This window comes from Heptranchias perlo, chromosome 33 (genome assembly GCF_035084215.1).
Source record: "Heptranchias perlo isolate sHepPer1 chromosome 33, sHepPer1.hap1, whole genome shotgun sequence".
Classification (NCBI taxonomy): Eukaryota; Metazoa; Chordata; class Chondrichthyes; order Hexanchiformes; family Hexanchidae; genus Heptranchias; species Heptranchias perlo.
Genome location: NC_090357.1, coordinates 28,549,872 through 28,565,844, shown reverse-complemented (window position 1 = coordinate 28,565,844; position 15,973 = coordinate 28,549,872). Strand labels below are relative to the sequence as shown.

At 45.5% G+C, this 15,973-nt stretch overlaps 2 protein-coding genes across 3 annotated transcripts in view; both read right to left on the bottom strand.

Moving 5' to 3' along the window:
• ets1 (v-ets avian erythroblastosis virus E26 oncogene homolog 1) overlaps positions 1–15,973 on the bottom strand; it is a 112,787-nt gene that overhangs the window by 18,855 nt on the left and 77,959 nt on the right. For both annotated transcript variants that reach the window (XM_067971103.1, XM_067971104.1), the window contains one exon: positions 8,322–8,582. In XM_067971103.1, coding sequence (XP_067827204.1) covers positions 8,322–8,582 — 261 coding nt within the window. The remainder of the gene's footprint in view (positions 1–8,321; positions 8,583–15,973) is intronic.
• Positions 1,638–2,362, bottom strand: LOC137301355 (transcriptional activator protein Pur-alpha-like; the record flags this gene model as incomplete). Its single annotated transcript, XM_067970797.1, is given in 2 exon segments — positions 1,638–1,964; positions 1,967–2,362. Coding segments are annotated over 2 exon segments (723 nt in total), but the record flags the coding sequence as incomplete, so codon positions are not given.

Genomic DNA, 15,973 nt, shown 5'->3' with positions numbered 1-15,973 from the left:
TCCTATTAAATTATGTTTGTCCAAATGTTCTGCTACTGTCTCCATAATAATAGACTCCAAAATTTTACCCACCACAGATGTTAGGCTAACTGGTCTATAATTTCCAGCCTTCTGTCTACTACCATTTTTAAATAAGGGTGTTACATTAGCAGTTTTCCAATCTGCCGGGACCTTTGCCGAGTCCAGAGAATTTTGGAAAATTATTACCAAAGCATCCGCAATCCCCACTGCCACGTCCCTCAAGACCCTAGGATGTAAGCCATCAGGTCCAGGGGATTTATCCGCCTTGAGTCCCATTAATTTACTAAGTACCAATTCCTTAGTGATTTTAATCGTATTTAGCTCCTCCCCCCCTAGAGCCCCCTATATGTCCGATGTTGGGATATTCTTAGTGTCCTCTACCGTAAAGACTGAAACAAAATATTTGTTCAGCATTTTTGCCATCTCCATGTTTCCCACTATTAATTTCCCGGTCTCATCCTCTAAGGGACCTACATTTGCCTTAGCCACTCTTTTTCTTTTTATATAACTGTAGAAACTCTTGCTATCTGTTTTTATATTTTTTGCTAATTTATTTTTATAATCTATCTTCCCTTTCTTAATCAATCCTTTAGTTACTTTTTGCTGTCTTTTGAAGACTTCCCAATCATCTATCCTCCCACTAAGTTTGGCTACCTTATATGTCCTTGTTTTTAGTCGGATACTATCCTTAATTTCTTTACTTAGCCACGGATGGCTGTCATTTCTTTTACACCCTTTTTTACTCAGTGGAATATATTTGTTTTGAAAGTTGTAAAATAACTCCTTAAATGAACACCACTGCTCATGTACCGTCTTACCCCTTAATCTATTTTCCCAGTCCACTTTAATCAATTCCGCCCTCATACCATCACAGTCTCCTTTATTCAAGCTCAGTACGCTTGTTTGAGAACCAACCTTCTCACCCTCTAATTGGATATGGAATGTAACCATGTTATGGTCACTCATTCCAAGGGGATCCTTAACTAGGACATAATTAATTAATCCTGGCTCATTACACAGGACCAGGTCCAAGGTTGCTTGCCCCCTTGTAGGATCAGTTACATACTGCTCAAGAAATCCATCCCTAATACACTCAATAAACTCTTCCTCAAGGCTGCCCTGCCCAATTTGATTTGTCCAGTTAATATGATAGTTAAAATCCCCCATAATTATAGCTGTTCCCGTATTACATGCCCCGACTATTTCCTGATTAATACTTCTTCCAGCAGAGTTGCAACTATTAGGAGGCCTATATACTACGCCCACGAGTGTTTTTTTCCCCTTATTATTCCTTATCTCCACCCAAACTGTTTCATTATCCTGATCCTTTGCCCAATATCATTTCTCTGTATTACAGTGATTCCTTCCCTTATTAATATAGCCACCCCACCTCCCCTTCCCTCCTGCCTGTCCTTCCTGATTGTTAAATACCCTGGCATATTTAATTCCCAGTCGTTGTCACCCTGCAGCCATGTTTCTGTAACGGCCACAAGATTATACCCATACGTAATTATTTGTGCCGTTAACTCGTCCATTTTGTTATGAATGCTACGTGCATTCAGATAAAGAACTTTCAAATATGTTTTGTGACACTTAGTTCCTGCTTTTTCCTTCTTGTCCCGATGTTTGTCCTGGATCTCCTTCATCTCCTCTGCGTACTTGCTGAAGGTGCTGCCGAACTTGGACCAGGCTTTATAGGGGATGGTGATGGAGTTCCTGTAAGAGGGCTTCACCTCACTCACTCGCATGAACACGCCGTACTTGTTGGAGCCCACGTCGAAGAAGAAGCGCTTTCTGTCCACGGTGATGGACGTGCCCTCGGGCAACTCAGACTGGCCGCACGGCTCGTCGTCCACGCCGTAGTCGTCGATCAGCTTCGCCAGCGCGTCCCTGAACTCGATGAGCCCTTGGGCCGGCAGGGCGATGGTCTGGCCTTGCGACCCCCCAAGCCGGGGCCTCGATTTAAGGTCTGGCGGATGCGCAGGAAGCGACCTCGCTGGTTCTCCTTCAGGTCCATGTTGTACTTGCGGTTCTCCCGTACCAGGAACTCGCTCTTCAGCACACGGCGGGGCTCGTCGGAGCTCAGGCCGGCGTCCGAGTCCGAGAGGCCCAGCTGCGCGTAGTGCTCGATGAAATCCCCGAGGTAGTCGCGGAACTCGGCCGCCACCGCCATGGAGAGGGTCAGCCGGCTCTTGTTGCCGCCCGCACCCACCTCGGCGATCTTGATGAAGCGGCCCTTGGCGTTCTGCTTCACGTCCAGGTAGAAGCGCTTGTTCTGGATGTCCACCCGCTTGGAGGCCAGCTCCTGGGTCTCCTGCTGCTGCTGCTGGAGGTCGGCCATCTTACTATCTTATCTTATCTTATCTTGTTTGCAAGAGTGAAAGAAGTGTAAATATGGATCACTCTGCCTGCTGAGCAGGATGTATACTATCCGCACTTTAACATGCACGTGCACACACACACATGCACATGCATGCACACACATGTACACATGCACGTACATGCACGCACATGCACACACACATGCAAACACACACACAAGTGCACACATATGCGCAAATGCACACATATGCATACACATGTAAGAAAACACACATGTAAGCATATGCGTACGCACACACACGTCCACACATGCACATGTATATGCACAATAACACACATACATGTACATGCACATTCACATGCACACCCACGCACAGCATTAAACCAGAAACTAATGCCAAAACCACAGGCAACAAATGTTCATATTTAACTCAGTTTGAATGAACGTGCACAAGTTTGTTTGCCAGGTAAAGATGGCCGGTGCCAGCTTGAAAAAAGAGCACCTGTTGGAAAATATACCCTTATCTTTTCATCTCTCGTCCTGGGTTTGAATTTAACCCATCGTGATGGAATGACAGTCCTGTATGTCTCTGCTGACTGGAGGAATGCTACTCAAAATAAGTTTGGGTCAGTCTCGATTCAGTTCCCACTGCACATGGCACAATAGTGCCCCTAACTCAGCACAAACTTCTACTAAAATTGGCAATGCTACTCAGAGAGGGCACACGGAAGCCTGGCCTGATCATAACAACACTGGAGCAGGAAGGTTTGCTCTGAAATTAGGTGCATTGTGGAGGTTTTGCTCCTCGTCTAACCTGCATTGTACCTGAACTGGGACTGTTTGAGGTCAACACACTAAGAAGGAACTTGTGGCAGCTCCACTACTGGCATCGCTCAAACTGATGAGCATAAACGAAAAACAGAAAAACGTCTATACAATCTGATCAAAAGAACTAATAGTGGTGGACAATGGCTGTTAAACGTGGAGTCACAGATATCTACTCAGTGCCCCTCACAAACTAAGGAATGAGGGGCCTTTAAAGACCTTAGGACATCCCAAAGCGCTTTACAGCCAATGAAGTATTTTAGAAGTGTAGTCAGTGTTGTAATGTAGGAAACACAGCAGCCAATTTGCGCACAGCAAGATCCCACAAACAGCAATATGATAATGACCAGATAATCTGTTTTAGTGATGTTGGTTAAGGGATAAATGTTGGCCAAGACACAGGGAGAAAAAGGCTGTTTGACTGACAGTCAAGAATCATCCAATTGGGTAATGAAGAGTCTTTTCGCTTTCCAATTGGCCGTAGGAAGGCAGTTCACTGCGAGAATGGACATGTCGGGCGACCAATGGTGGGACTGTGGGAGGTCACGTAATGAAACCTTCAGGAATACATTCAACTAATGTTGGCAACACCACAGGGACCTAGCAGGAAGGAGAGGCAGGTCACAGAGCCACTCTCATGTCACATGACCGGAAGTAATGCACATCCAGCCCTGTCGGTTCGAGTGTTGTGCGACCTGCTAGTGGTGGGGGAGGCGCACTAAGGGGAAGTCAGCCGCCATTTTGGATAGGGAATGTTTTGATGGGAGGGACGCTTCCATTTCTGTTCAGCTAACTGCTTGGTTGCAGATAGTTTCAGAAATCAATTTGTTAGAGCTAAAATTAGCCACAGTATATCCCTTTCATGTATTACACTGTAGCCTACACGTCAATCCAGAAGTCCGGCTGTAGTCAGCCTGCCTTCATCAAGTCTTCACCCTACGTGGACCTTCTCAACAATTATCCTTTAGACCAGTCCCAGAAAATCACAGCACCACAGAGTTCCAGCTCCCCCAGTGTGTCCCACACCCAGTCTGCCCCACACCCAGTCTGCCCCACACCCAGTGTGTCCCACACCCAGTCTGCCCCACACCCAGTCTGCCCCACACCCAGTCTGCCCCACACCCAATGTGCCCAAAACAACCAACCCAAATGTTGTCTCATTTTTAAAATATATTTCGGTATCACAAAATTGTATTACAGTGAGGAATATAGCGCATCACCTTTATCCCCCCCCACTCCTCCCCAGTCCTATTGAGCTCAGAGTAATCCCCTTTATTCCCACCTCCCCCTCCTCAGTCCTATTGAGCTCAGGATAACCCTCTTTACCCTCCATCCGGCAGTCAGCAAAACCCGAGAGGACAGAAAGGACTGAAGGGAGCAGCTTTCCCTCCACTAGTTCTTTCCTCTCCCCTTTTGAAGGCACTGATCTTGCTGCCCTAACCCAAGTGCCCTTATTAAATGTGTTATATATTTAATATCAACAGGATATTCAACCTCAGAGGCCATTACTGGTGAGCTCAATTTTGTCCTGGTGCCACATCCACGTGCCGCACTGACTGGACAGCGATTGGAATCATAGAATGGTTGCAGCACAGAAGAAGGCCATTTGGCCCATCAAGCCTGTGCCAGCTCTCTGCAAGAGCAATCCAGCTAGTCCCGCTCCCCCACCCTTTTCCCTGTAGCTCTGCAAATTTTTTCCCTTCAAGTTCTTGTCCAGTTCCCTTTTGAAAGCCATGATTGAATCTGCCTCCACCACCCACCCCGGCAGTGCATTCCAGATCATAACCACTCGCTGTGTAAAAATATTTTTTCTTATGTCGCCTTTGGTTTTGACAATCACCTTAAGTCTATGTCCTCTCGTTCTTGACCCTTCCCCCAATGGGAACAGTTTCTCTCCATCTACTCTGTCTTAGGAGCGAGAACCCCGGCTATTTTTCCCCCCTCGAGCCAAAAGCCAGTTGCAGTTCTCACTACTACGGAGGTCAGGCCGGGGATGAGGACTCTATTCCACATCCTGTGCTGCATTCACCAAACAAGCCACCAAATGAACTGAGAAAGCTCTTTGAGCCTCAAATCTAGGAGTGGCCAGTCATCGTATTTAAGACCACGGAAAAGAGGATCAGTCAAAAATCACAGGGAGGCTTCCAAAAGTAAAGTATGTCTGCTGCCTTCACATTACCACAAGCGATAAACCCTCGAACCCAGGGCTGCTGGTGTCTGACTCAGCTGTAACAATACTGGGTTCCATTTTATGACAGGTAAGATCTGGGTGACTGTTACTCAGACAGTGAAACATGCAATCATCTGAGGTGTCATTGCGAGAGTATCTCAGTGCTTGACGCGCACTCAGTCATGGCGACAAGTCAAAGGTTCCCCGCCGATCGGCCGATCCAGAACCTTTTTCTCGGTGGGGTGAACCAGTGGCTTTTTTAAGAAAGGGGATCAGTGTTGGGGCTGGAGCTGATTCTACTTTTTTAACCGATGTCATTTCCAGATCAAGCACAGCAGTATCGACGCACACTTAGATTCCAATAATGTGAACTTAACTACAGCTCGACAGCACCAGTGTAACACCTCCTTGTCCCACATCGGCCATCTTTAGATCTCTTTTGAGTGTGACTGCTATTTTAGCGCCATTTAGGGAACAGAATTGCGGGCAGTTCTGTGCTTAGGAACACATGTGGATGAGGGGCTAAGTTGAGGATGCCCCAAACACATTTCAATTAGGCCCCCCTACAGCCAGCGCTAACTGTAGGGGGCCCCTCACTGCAGCCTGCCTGCATTAGGAACATACTGAGAATTGATCCCGCATCTGCCCCTGGACATTAACTGTGTTCATTCTAAATCGGTGAGTGTGATCTGGTGCTCCGAATTTAAACAGGAGAAGAACCTGCAGGTTGAGGAGGTGAAGAGTAGGTAAATGTACCATTAAACATGTCAGTGAACATTTCACTCAGAGTCGAGTCAGGGAGGGGCAACTTTCAAAGCAGAAGTTCAATTCTGCGTCTTTCACCTTCTTATAAAAAAGTATGTGTGATTTTATCTGTCTCCACAACCTGACCTACTTCTACTAAAGGGGTTGAGGTTTCCATGACAACCAAAAAAGGCGAGAAAAAAAACTGTATTGTTTAAAAAAAAGTATCTCTTTGCAAGTACTTCTGCTAAAATATTAAAATTGGTGATGGGCTAATCTGGACTGGGAAATTCCAAGTGAAACGGCAACCGAGTCTCTGGTGTTTGGAGCCACATTGGGCCCCGACTAGGGCTCTTCTCTCTAATCTCTTGTCATCGTGGTGCTAACCACAGAGAATCAATAACAAGCACGCATTACCAACTGCCGACATGTACGTTAACTCTTCAACGTTTGTTCAGAGCCAGCTTCAAACCATCAAAAGAATCACAAAGTACGTTTCAACGTCTAGGTTAAAAATGAAAGAGAGGATCAGGAGGGTCCATGAAGAAGCCACCTTTCACTGTTCAAACTGGTCACCTCAAGAGCCTTTGTAGATTTGGGATTAACTGATCGTAAACTAGGGATTAATTGTAAACTAGGGATTGATTGAAAACTAGGGAGTAATTGATACATCACTGATTCTAAACGGATGGGTTTTTGTTCATTTTTATGTTATTTTAAAGCTCCTTTATGTCATTAGCATAGTGGTTATGTTACTAAACTAGCAATCCTGAGGCCTAGTCGAGTAATCCTGGGAACGCAAGTTCAAATCCTACCATAGCAGTTTGAGAATTTGAATTTGGTTTAAAAAACAATCAGTAAGTAAAAAGCTGGTATCAGTAAAAGTGAATATGAAGCTGTCAGATTGTCATAAAAACCCAACTGGTTCACTGATATCCTTTAAAGCAGGAAACCTGCCATCCTTACCCAGCATGGCCGATGCGTGACTCTGGTCCCACACAAACATGGTTCACTCTGAAGTGGCCTAGAAAGCCACTCAGTTGTATCAAGCCTACTGCCAATGGTTCAAGAAGGCAGCCCACCACCACCTTCTCAGAGCACCTAGGGATGGGCAATAAATGCTGGCCTTGCCAATGATGCCCACATCCGGAGAGTGAATTAAAAGAAAATGTTGCTACCAATGACAGCCCAGGGTTTAGCTGTAATGTAAATGAGACAGACATGGAGACCCATCTAAGGTAATGACTCCCCGGCACCTCGGATAATAATGCTGCTGCCTCTTTTTCCGGCAGTCGGAACTGAGTACTCGGCCAATTGCAGGTTTCTTCAAGAGGGACTCACTGTTCACACTATAAGGACAACCCGAAGAGCTGCTCACAGGGCTGAATAACTTCACTTTCCAGCTGGCCTGGCCTGACCCAAGGGCGAGAGGCAAAAAGATCTCCGGTCAGTCATGTGTGTGGATTCTCTGATGCTGTTTCTCCAATTTCCTGCAGCACTCGACGCAGTAACTTTTTCTGTCCCTGTTCCCTGACCAGCTCAACCCCATCAAGGTTAGCCGTGGCTCAGTGGGAGCACTCTCACCTCTGAGTCAGAAGGTTGTGGGTTCAAATACCATGCCAGAGATTTGAGCACCATATCTAGGCTGACAGTCCCGTGCAGTACTGAGGGAGTGCTGCACTGTCAGAGGTGCCGTCTTTCAGATGAGACATTAAACCGAGGCACCGTCTGCCCTCTCAGGTGGATAAAAAAGATCCCATAGCATTATTTTGAAGAAGAGTAGGGGAATTCTCCCTGATGTCCTGGCCAAAATTTATCTCTTAACCAACATCACTAAAACAGATTATCTGATCATTATCACATTGCTGTTTGTGGGACCTTGCTGTGTGCAAATTGGCTGCTGTATTTCCTACATTACAACAGTGACTACAATTCAAAAGTGCTTCATTGGCTGTGAAACATTTTGGGACGTCCTGAGCTCATGAAAGGCTCTGTATAAATACAAGTCTTTCTTTCTCAAAAAACAGGTTTGTGAAAAGTAGGTTTCAGCATCCAAATAAACCGGGTCTACGGCCTCATCCAAAATCACCCCAAATCAGAATCTCATAACTCTATCACGCTATCCAGATTTGTGTACCTTAACCAGACATTATAATCTCTCCAGCTGTTACTCCAGTTGTTGTACAGTCCAGTAGACAGGTCATATCCACAAACCTGAGGCGAGGGGGTTGGCCTTACCTGTATATCCAGCCAGAGCAGCGGCAGGGATGACCGGCTTGTCCTTGTTTAGGTCGGCGCGTTCTCGCACGTAGTCCTTGAACGTCCCTTTGGGCTTGTGATTGGGCAGGTTGCTGGAATAATCCTCCGAGTCAAAGCTGTCGTAGGAGGGCACTCGCTGGAGGCTGCTGAAAGACGATTGGCTGCTCCAGGACTGCGCCAAGCGGTCACAACTGTCAAAACTGTCGACGCTTTCAAAGGAATCCTGACCGCCGAGCTTACCTGAAAGAGCAGCAAGAGGTCAAAGGGTCACCAGACAGTTTGAGTGTCTGCAGGATGCAAACCTCCCTCTCCTCTCTCTCAAAAAGATTTGGAAAAGAAGGGAACTCTCCCATAAAGTTAGCTTTTTAAATGTATCTGTTTGGAGTTAGACATCTCAGTCTGGGAGACACACCACACTGGCAGGTCTCGATTCAATTGGCAACACGTCCTGAAAGTCTATATACCAAGTCTCAACTTGGTTTAGTTGGCCGCAGTTTCAAGCACCTTACTTTCGAAAGATGTCAAGGCCATGGAAAGGGTACAGAAGAGATTCATTGAGATGATGTTAGGTATGAAAGGCTCTAGTTATTCACCCATAACCCCTGTGCTTACTGACCTATACTGACTCCTGGTCCAGCAACGCCCCGATTTTAAAATTCTCATCTTTGTGTGCAAATTTCTCCATGGCTGCGCCCCTCCCTATCTCTGTAACTTCCTCCAGCCCGCCGAGAACTCTGCCTTTCTCCAAATCTGGCCCCTTGTGCATCCCTCACTTCCCTCGATCCACCATTGACGGCCATGCCTTCAGCCGGCAAGTCCCTAAGCTCTGCAATTCCCTCCTTAAATCTTTCCGTCTCTCTACCTCTCTCTCTCTTCCTTTGAGACGCTGCTTACAACCTACCTCGTTGACCAAGCCCTGCCCTAATGTCTCCTTCTTTGACTCGGTGTAAATGTCTGTCTGATAATCGCTCCTGTGAAGCGCCTTGGGACTTTTTACTATGTTAAAGGCGCTATATAAATGCAAGTTGTTGTTACGAGACTAGAGAATCTGGAGCGCTCTTCATTAGAACAAAGAACGTTAAGAGAAGATCTAATCAAGGTGTTCAAAATTATTAGGGGGTTTTGACAAGGTTAATCAGGAAAAACTATTTCCACTGGTCAGGACATCAATTTAAGATCATTACCAAAAGAACAAACAGAGAGTTTAGGTAAAAAGATGTTTACACAGAGTGTTGTTAGGACATGGAATGCCAACCAGAAACAGTGGTGGGAACATAATCAAGTACACCTCTTGAAAGGAAAGTGGAAAAATATTTTTAAAAGAAAAAATATGGAGCAAGGGCAGGGGAATGAGACCATAAGGTAGCCTTCAGAGAGCTGGAACATGTAAAATTGGCCAAATGTAAGATCCCATGATTCACACCCATCTCTGAGTCAAGTCCAACTGCAGAACTTGAGCACATTATAAGAACATAAGAACATAAGAAATAGGAGCAGGAGTAGGCCAATCGGCCCCTCGAGCCTGCTCCGCCATTCAATAAGATCATGGTTGATCTGATCCTAACCTCAAATCTAAATTCATGTCCAATTTCCTGCCCGCTCCCCGTAACCCCTAATTCCTTTTACTTCTAGGAAACTGTCTATTTCTGTTTTAAATTTATTTAATGATGTAGCTTCCACAGCTTCCTGGGGCAGCAAATTCCACAGACCCACTACCCTCTGAGTGAAGAAGTTTCTCCTCATCTCAGTTTTGAAAGAGCAGCCCTTTATTCTAAGATTATGCCCCCTAGTTCTAGTTTCACCCATCCTTGGGAACATCCTTACCGCATCCACCCGATCAAGCCCCTTCACAATCTTATATGTTTCAATAAGATCGCCTCTCATTCTTCTGAACTCCAATGAGTAGAGTCCCAATCTACTCAACCTCTCCTCATATGTCCGCCCCCTCATCCCCGGGATTAACCGAGTGAACCTTCTTTGTACTGCCTCGAGAGCAAGTATGTCTTTTCTTAAGTATGGAGGCCAACTATTATCTAGGCCAACGTTTCAGATCCACGTAGAGGAGTGCTGCACTGTCGGAGGTGCCGTCCTCTAGATGAGACATTAAACCAAGGTCTCATCTGTCAGTTCAGATGAATGTTAAAGATCCCATATTATTCAAAGAAGAGCAGGGAGTTTTCCTAAGGTCCTGGCCAACATTCCTCCCTCAATCAATACCACCATTCATCTCATTGCTGTTTGTGGGATCTTTCTGTACACAGCATGGCAGCCATGTTCATCTACATAACGACAGTGACTGCAATAGTAACTCAATGTATGTAAAGCTTTTGGGATGTTTGCAAAGGTGCAATAAGGTGATATAAAAATGCAAGTTTGTTTTTATTTCCTAAATTCACAAGATGCGGAGGACCAGGGACCATGCATTTAAACTATGCAAAGGTAGGAATAGGCTAGATGTTAGGCAGCTCATCTCTTCCAAGAGAGAGTGAGCCTCCTTGTGCGGTGTGTGCTAACTCTCTGAATGCCTTCATGAGGCATCTAGACCGGTGCTTGGCTGCAGCAGAGATCTCATCATAAAGAAGGTAAGTGGATTAACAGTTACTGTGCGCATGGCCAATGTGATCTCCTCGACTACTTTTGATCGCCTGGGGGTGGGGGGTGTTGGAGAGGAATTTTCCAGAGTTATTTTTCCCTTATTGGCCCTGGGCTTTTTTGACTCTTCCAGGAGACTACATGGCTACGAGGCGGGGTGGAGGAAGAGGGGATAGTAAGTGTCTAGTGATGATGCCCAAGGCATCATAAGTGTGGGGCAGGCTTGATAGACCAGCTGGTCTTTTCCTGCCCTCCATTTTCGTATGTTCGTAAGAAAGACAATCAGCTCGTACCCCACCCCATTCAAAGAATGGATTCAAAACTGCCCCATACACTGCCACTTCTAACAACACTGCATCTTTTATTCCTGAACAGGAGAATTTAATCACAATGGGGCCGGGAGCTTCCATGAGCAGGAGGGGATCCCGATTCCAGAATAATACAAAGGAGTGGATGTTATGCTACAGTTGTGTAAAGCTCTGTGTAGACCCCATCTGGGGCACTGTGTTCAGTTCTGGGCACCGCACCTCAGGAAGGATATACTGGCCTTGGAGGGGGTGCAGCGCAGATTCACCAGGATGATGCCGGGGCTAAAAGGGTTAAGTTATGAGGCCACGTTGCATTGACTAGGCTTGTATTCCCTTGTGTAAAGAAGAGTAAGGGGTGATCGAGTTGAGGTGTTTAAGATGATTAAAGGATTTGATAGTGGGGAAGTCCAAAACAAGGGGGCAGAACGTTAAAGTTAGAGCTAGTTCAGGGGTGATGTCAGGAAGCGCTTCTTCACACAAAGGGGATTGAATACTTTCCCTGAAAAATCTGTTGAGATGGTGGGGGGAGGTCAATTGAAAATTTCACAACTGAGATTAATAGAATTTTGTTAGGCAAGGGTATTAAGAGATATGAACCAAGGTGGGTAATTGGAGTTAAAATACATATCAGCCATGATCTCATTGAATAGAGGAACAGGCATTAGGGGCTGAATGGCCTACTTCTGTTCCTATGTAAAACACAGTGGAGCATTCATCAGGACACAGGAGAATCCAGACACTGTCTTTACAACACATCCTTAAAGGCACTGATATTTTTTGACAGCGCTTAGTGAGGCCAATCATTCCAACTGACTAGGCCTACCAGAAGGGCAGTACTAATCATAGAATCATAGAATCATAGAAAGTTACAGCACGGAAGGAGGCCATTCGGCCCACTGTGTCCGTGCCGGCCGAGAAAGAGCTATCCAGTTTAATCCCACTTTCCAGCACTTTGTCCGTAGCCCAGTAGGTTACGGTACTTCAAGTGCATATCCAAGTACTTTTTAAATGAGTTGAGGGTTTCTGCCTCTACCACCCTTTCAGGCAGTGAGTTCCAGACCCCCACCACCCTCTGGATGAAAAACATTCTCTTCAGTTCCCCTCTAATCCTTCTACCAATTACTTTAAATCTATGCCCCCTGGTTATTGACCTCTCTGCTAAGGGAAATAGGTCCTCTCTATCCACTCTATCTAGTCCCATCACAATTTTATACACCTCAATTAAATCTCCCCTCAGCCTCCTTTGTTACAAAGAAAACAATACCAGCCTATCCAATCTTTTCTCATAGCTAAAATTCTCCAGCCCTGGCAACATCCTCGTAAATCTCCTCTGTATCCCCTCTAATGCAATCACATCTTTCCTGTAATGTGGTGACCAGAACTGTACTCAGTACTCAGTCTGTGGTCTAACCAATGTTTTATACAGTTCTAGCATAACCTCCCTGCTCTTATATTCTATGCCTCGGCTAATAAAGGAAAATATCCCGTATACCTTTTTAACCACCTTATCTACCTGTCCTGCTACCTTCAGGGACCTGTGGACATGCACTCCAAGGTCCCTTTGTTCCTCTACACCTCTCAGTATCCTCCCATTTATTATGTACTCCCTTGCCTTGTTGTCCTTCCGCAAATGCATTACCTCACACTTCTCTGGATTGAATTCCATTTGCCACTTTTCTGCCCACCTGATCAGTCCATTGATATCTTCCTTCCTGCAGTCTACAGCTTTCCTTCTCACTATCAACCACATGGCCAATTTTTGTATCATCTGCAAATTTCTTGATCAAACCGCCCACATTCATGTCCAGATCATTAATATATACCACAAAAAGCAAATGACCCAGTGCTGAGCCTTGCGGGACCCCACTGGAAACAGCCTTCCAGTGGCAAAAACACCCGTCAACCATTACCCTTTGCTTCCGGGCACTGAGCCAATTTTGGATCCAACTAGACACATTCCCTTGGATCCCATGGGCTTTTACTTTTTTGACCAGTCTGCCGTGTGGATCCTTGTCAAAAGCCTTGCTAAAATCCATGTAAACTACACCAAACATGCTACCCTCATGACCCTCCTTGTTACCTCCTCAAAAAATTCAATCAAGTTAATCAGACACGAACTTCCCTTAACAAATCCGTGCTGACTGTCCTTGATTAACCCATGCCTTTCTAAATGACGATTTGTGCTGTTCCTCAGAATTGACTCCATTAATTTGCCCACCACCGAGGTTAGACTGACTGGCCTATAATTACTCGGTCTATCCCTTTCTCCCTTTTTAAAAACGTTACAACATTAGCCGTTCTCCAATCCTCCGGCACCACACCTGTAGCCAGGGAGGATTGGAAAATGATGGTCAGAGACTCCACTATTTCCACCCTTGCTTCTCTTAACAGCCTGGGATACATTTCATCCGGGCCTGGCGATTTATCTACTTTCAAAGATGCTAAACCCCTTAATACTTCCTCTCTCACTCTGTTTGTCCCATCCAATATTTCACACTCCTCCTCCTTAACTTCAATCCCTGCATCATCCCCCTCTTTTGTGAAGACAGATGCAAAGTATTCATTAAGAACCATACCCACATCTTCCGCCTCCACGCATAGGTTACCTTTTTGGTCTCTAATAGGCCCTACTCTTTCCTTAGTTATCCACTTGCTCTTTATGTATTTATAAAACATTTTTGGTTTTCTTTAATTTTACTTGCCAGTATTTTTTCATGCCCTCTCTTTGCTTTCCTAATTTCCTTTTTAATTTCACCCCTGCACTTTCTAAACTCCTCGAGGCTTTCTGCAGTATTGAGCTCTCGGTGTCTGATATAAGCTTCCCTTTTTCTGCCTTATCTTACCCTGTATGCTCCTTGTCATCCAGTGGGCTCTAGATTTGGCAGTCCCTCCCTTTTTCTTTGTGGGAACATGTTTACTCTGAACCCCTTGAATCTCCCCCTTGAATGCCTCCCACTGCTCTGATACTGATTTACCTTCAAGTAGCTGTTTCCAGTCCACTTTTGCTTAATTACTTCTCAGCTTAGCAAAATTTGCCTTTCCCCAAATGAGAACTTTTGCTCCTGTTCTATCTTTGTCCTTTTGCAGAACTATGCTAAATCTAACTGAATTATGATCACTACCACCAAAATACTCTCCCACTGATACTCCTTCCACCTGCCCAGCTTCATTCCCTGAAACCAAATCCAGAACTGCTCCTTCTCTTGTTGGGCTTGCTACGTACTGGCTAAAAAAGTGCTCCTGAATGCAATTTAAGAATTTTGTGCCCTCTATACCCTTCACACTGTTTGAATGCCAGTTAATATTACGGTAATTAAAATCCCCTACTATTACTGCCCTATTGTTTTTGCACTTCTCAGAAATTTGCCTACATATTTGCCCCTCTATCTCCCTCTGATTGTTTGGGGGTCGATAGTACACTCCCAGTAGTGTGACTGCCCCTTTTTTGTTCTTTAGCTCAACCCATATGGCCTCATTTGATGATCCCTCTAACATATCATCCCTCCTCACAGTTATAATTGTTTCTTTAACCAATACTCCATCCTTTTTTATCTCCCTCTCTATCTCATCTGAAAACCCTGTAATCAGGAATGTTGAGCTGCCATTCCTGCCCCTGTTTAAGCTATCGTTGCAGTAATTACTCATCTCTCTAATCTTTAGGCTCCATATCTCAGTTTGTAAACGACAGTCAGTTGACCCTTCCCCCTCAGCCTCTGGTAGTGATATGAAAGTATCCGGTTTGAAGCAAGCACCTTCTCTCGCTCAGTGCAGGAGACTTTTGAGGCTTATGTCTGCTGCTGTCACAGCTCTCTATCGGTTGTATGATGCTACAATTGTTTCCTGATTGTCATCGCAGACTTTTATCTTAAAAAATATACAATCAGAGGAGGCAAAGAAAAAATGCTGATTAGCAGAAGTGCAAAATCCAGCCCACCGCAAGCCTCTGAAGATTGACATCAATCTCTGGTATGACAGGAATAGTTCTTGATGCAAACGAGAATCGTTCACGGAACACAGCCCCACCCACAAGTGTTAGGCAACAAGTATTAGTTACCACAACCAGGCTCCAGCTGTAGTCAACCCTCTCTGCTGCTGGTCCGTCTTAGCCTCTCAGTATTTTACAGGACCCATCGGTCCAGATTTCTCTTCAAGACAAGAAGCCACTCCCAGGAGTTACTGAATTTTAGCGACAAGCCTCCACACCGCCCGCGCCCCTCCCCCACCCACCCTGTTCAACAGCCAAGTCTAAGGTTGCCAACTCTGGCTGGGTGTATTCCTGGAGGGTTCATCACATGACCTCCCACCTCGAACCGCCCCGATCCCACAATCCCGCCATTGGTCCATCCTCCAGGAGCACTGCCTTCCCAGCCAATTGGAAAGAGAACAGACTCTTTGTTATTCGATTGGATTAATTTTGATCGTTAGTGAAACCATCTCCACCCAATATCTCCCCATCTCCATCCCTAATATTGTTACAACTAATAAATTAAAGTGTTCAAAGAAAAGGGAAAGAACACCATTTTTTTTAATGCCGCTATGATTTTTCTCCTGGGTTTGCCCGCAACAGTATCCTGGAGATTAATCTTCAATTCCTGGAGACTCCAGGATAATCCTGGAGGGTTGGGAACCCCTAACCAAGTCCTAGTCACACCTCCCGGGCTCTGCACCTTCCACGGAGTGCTCTATATTCCCGGCAGGAATTCCATTTGGCTCCTGGCCACCTGTCACCAC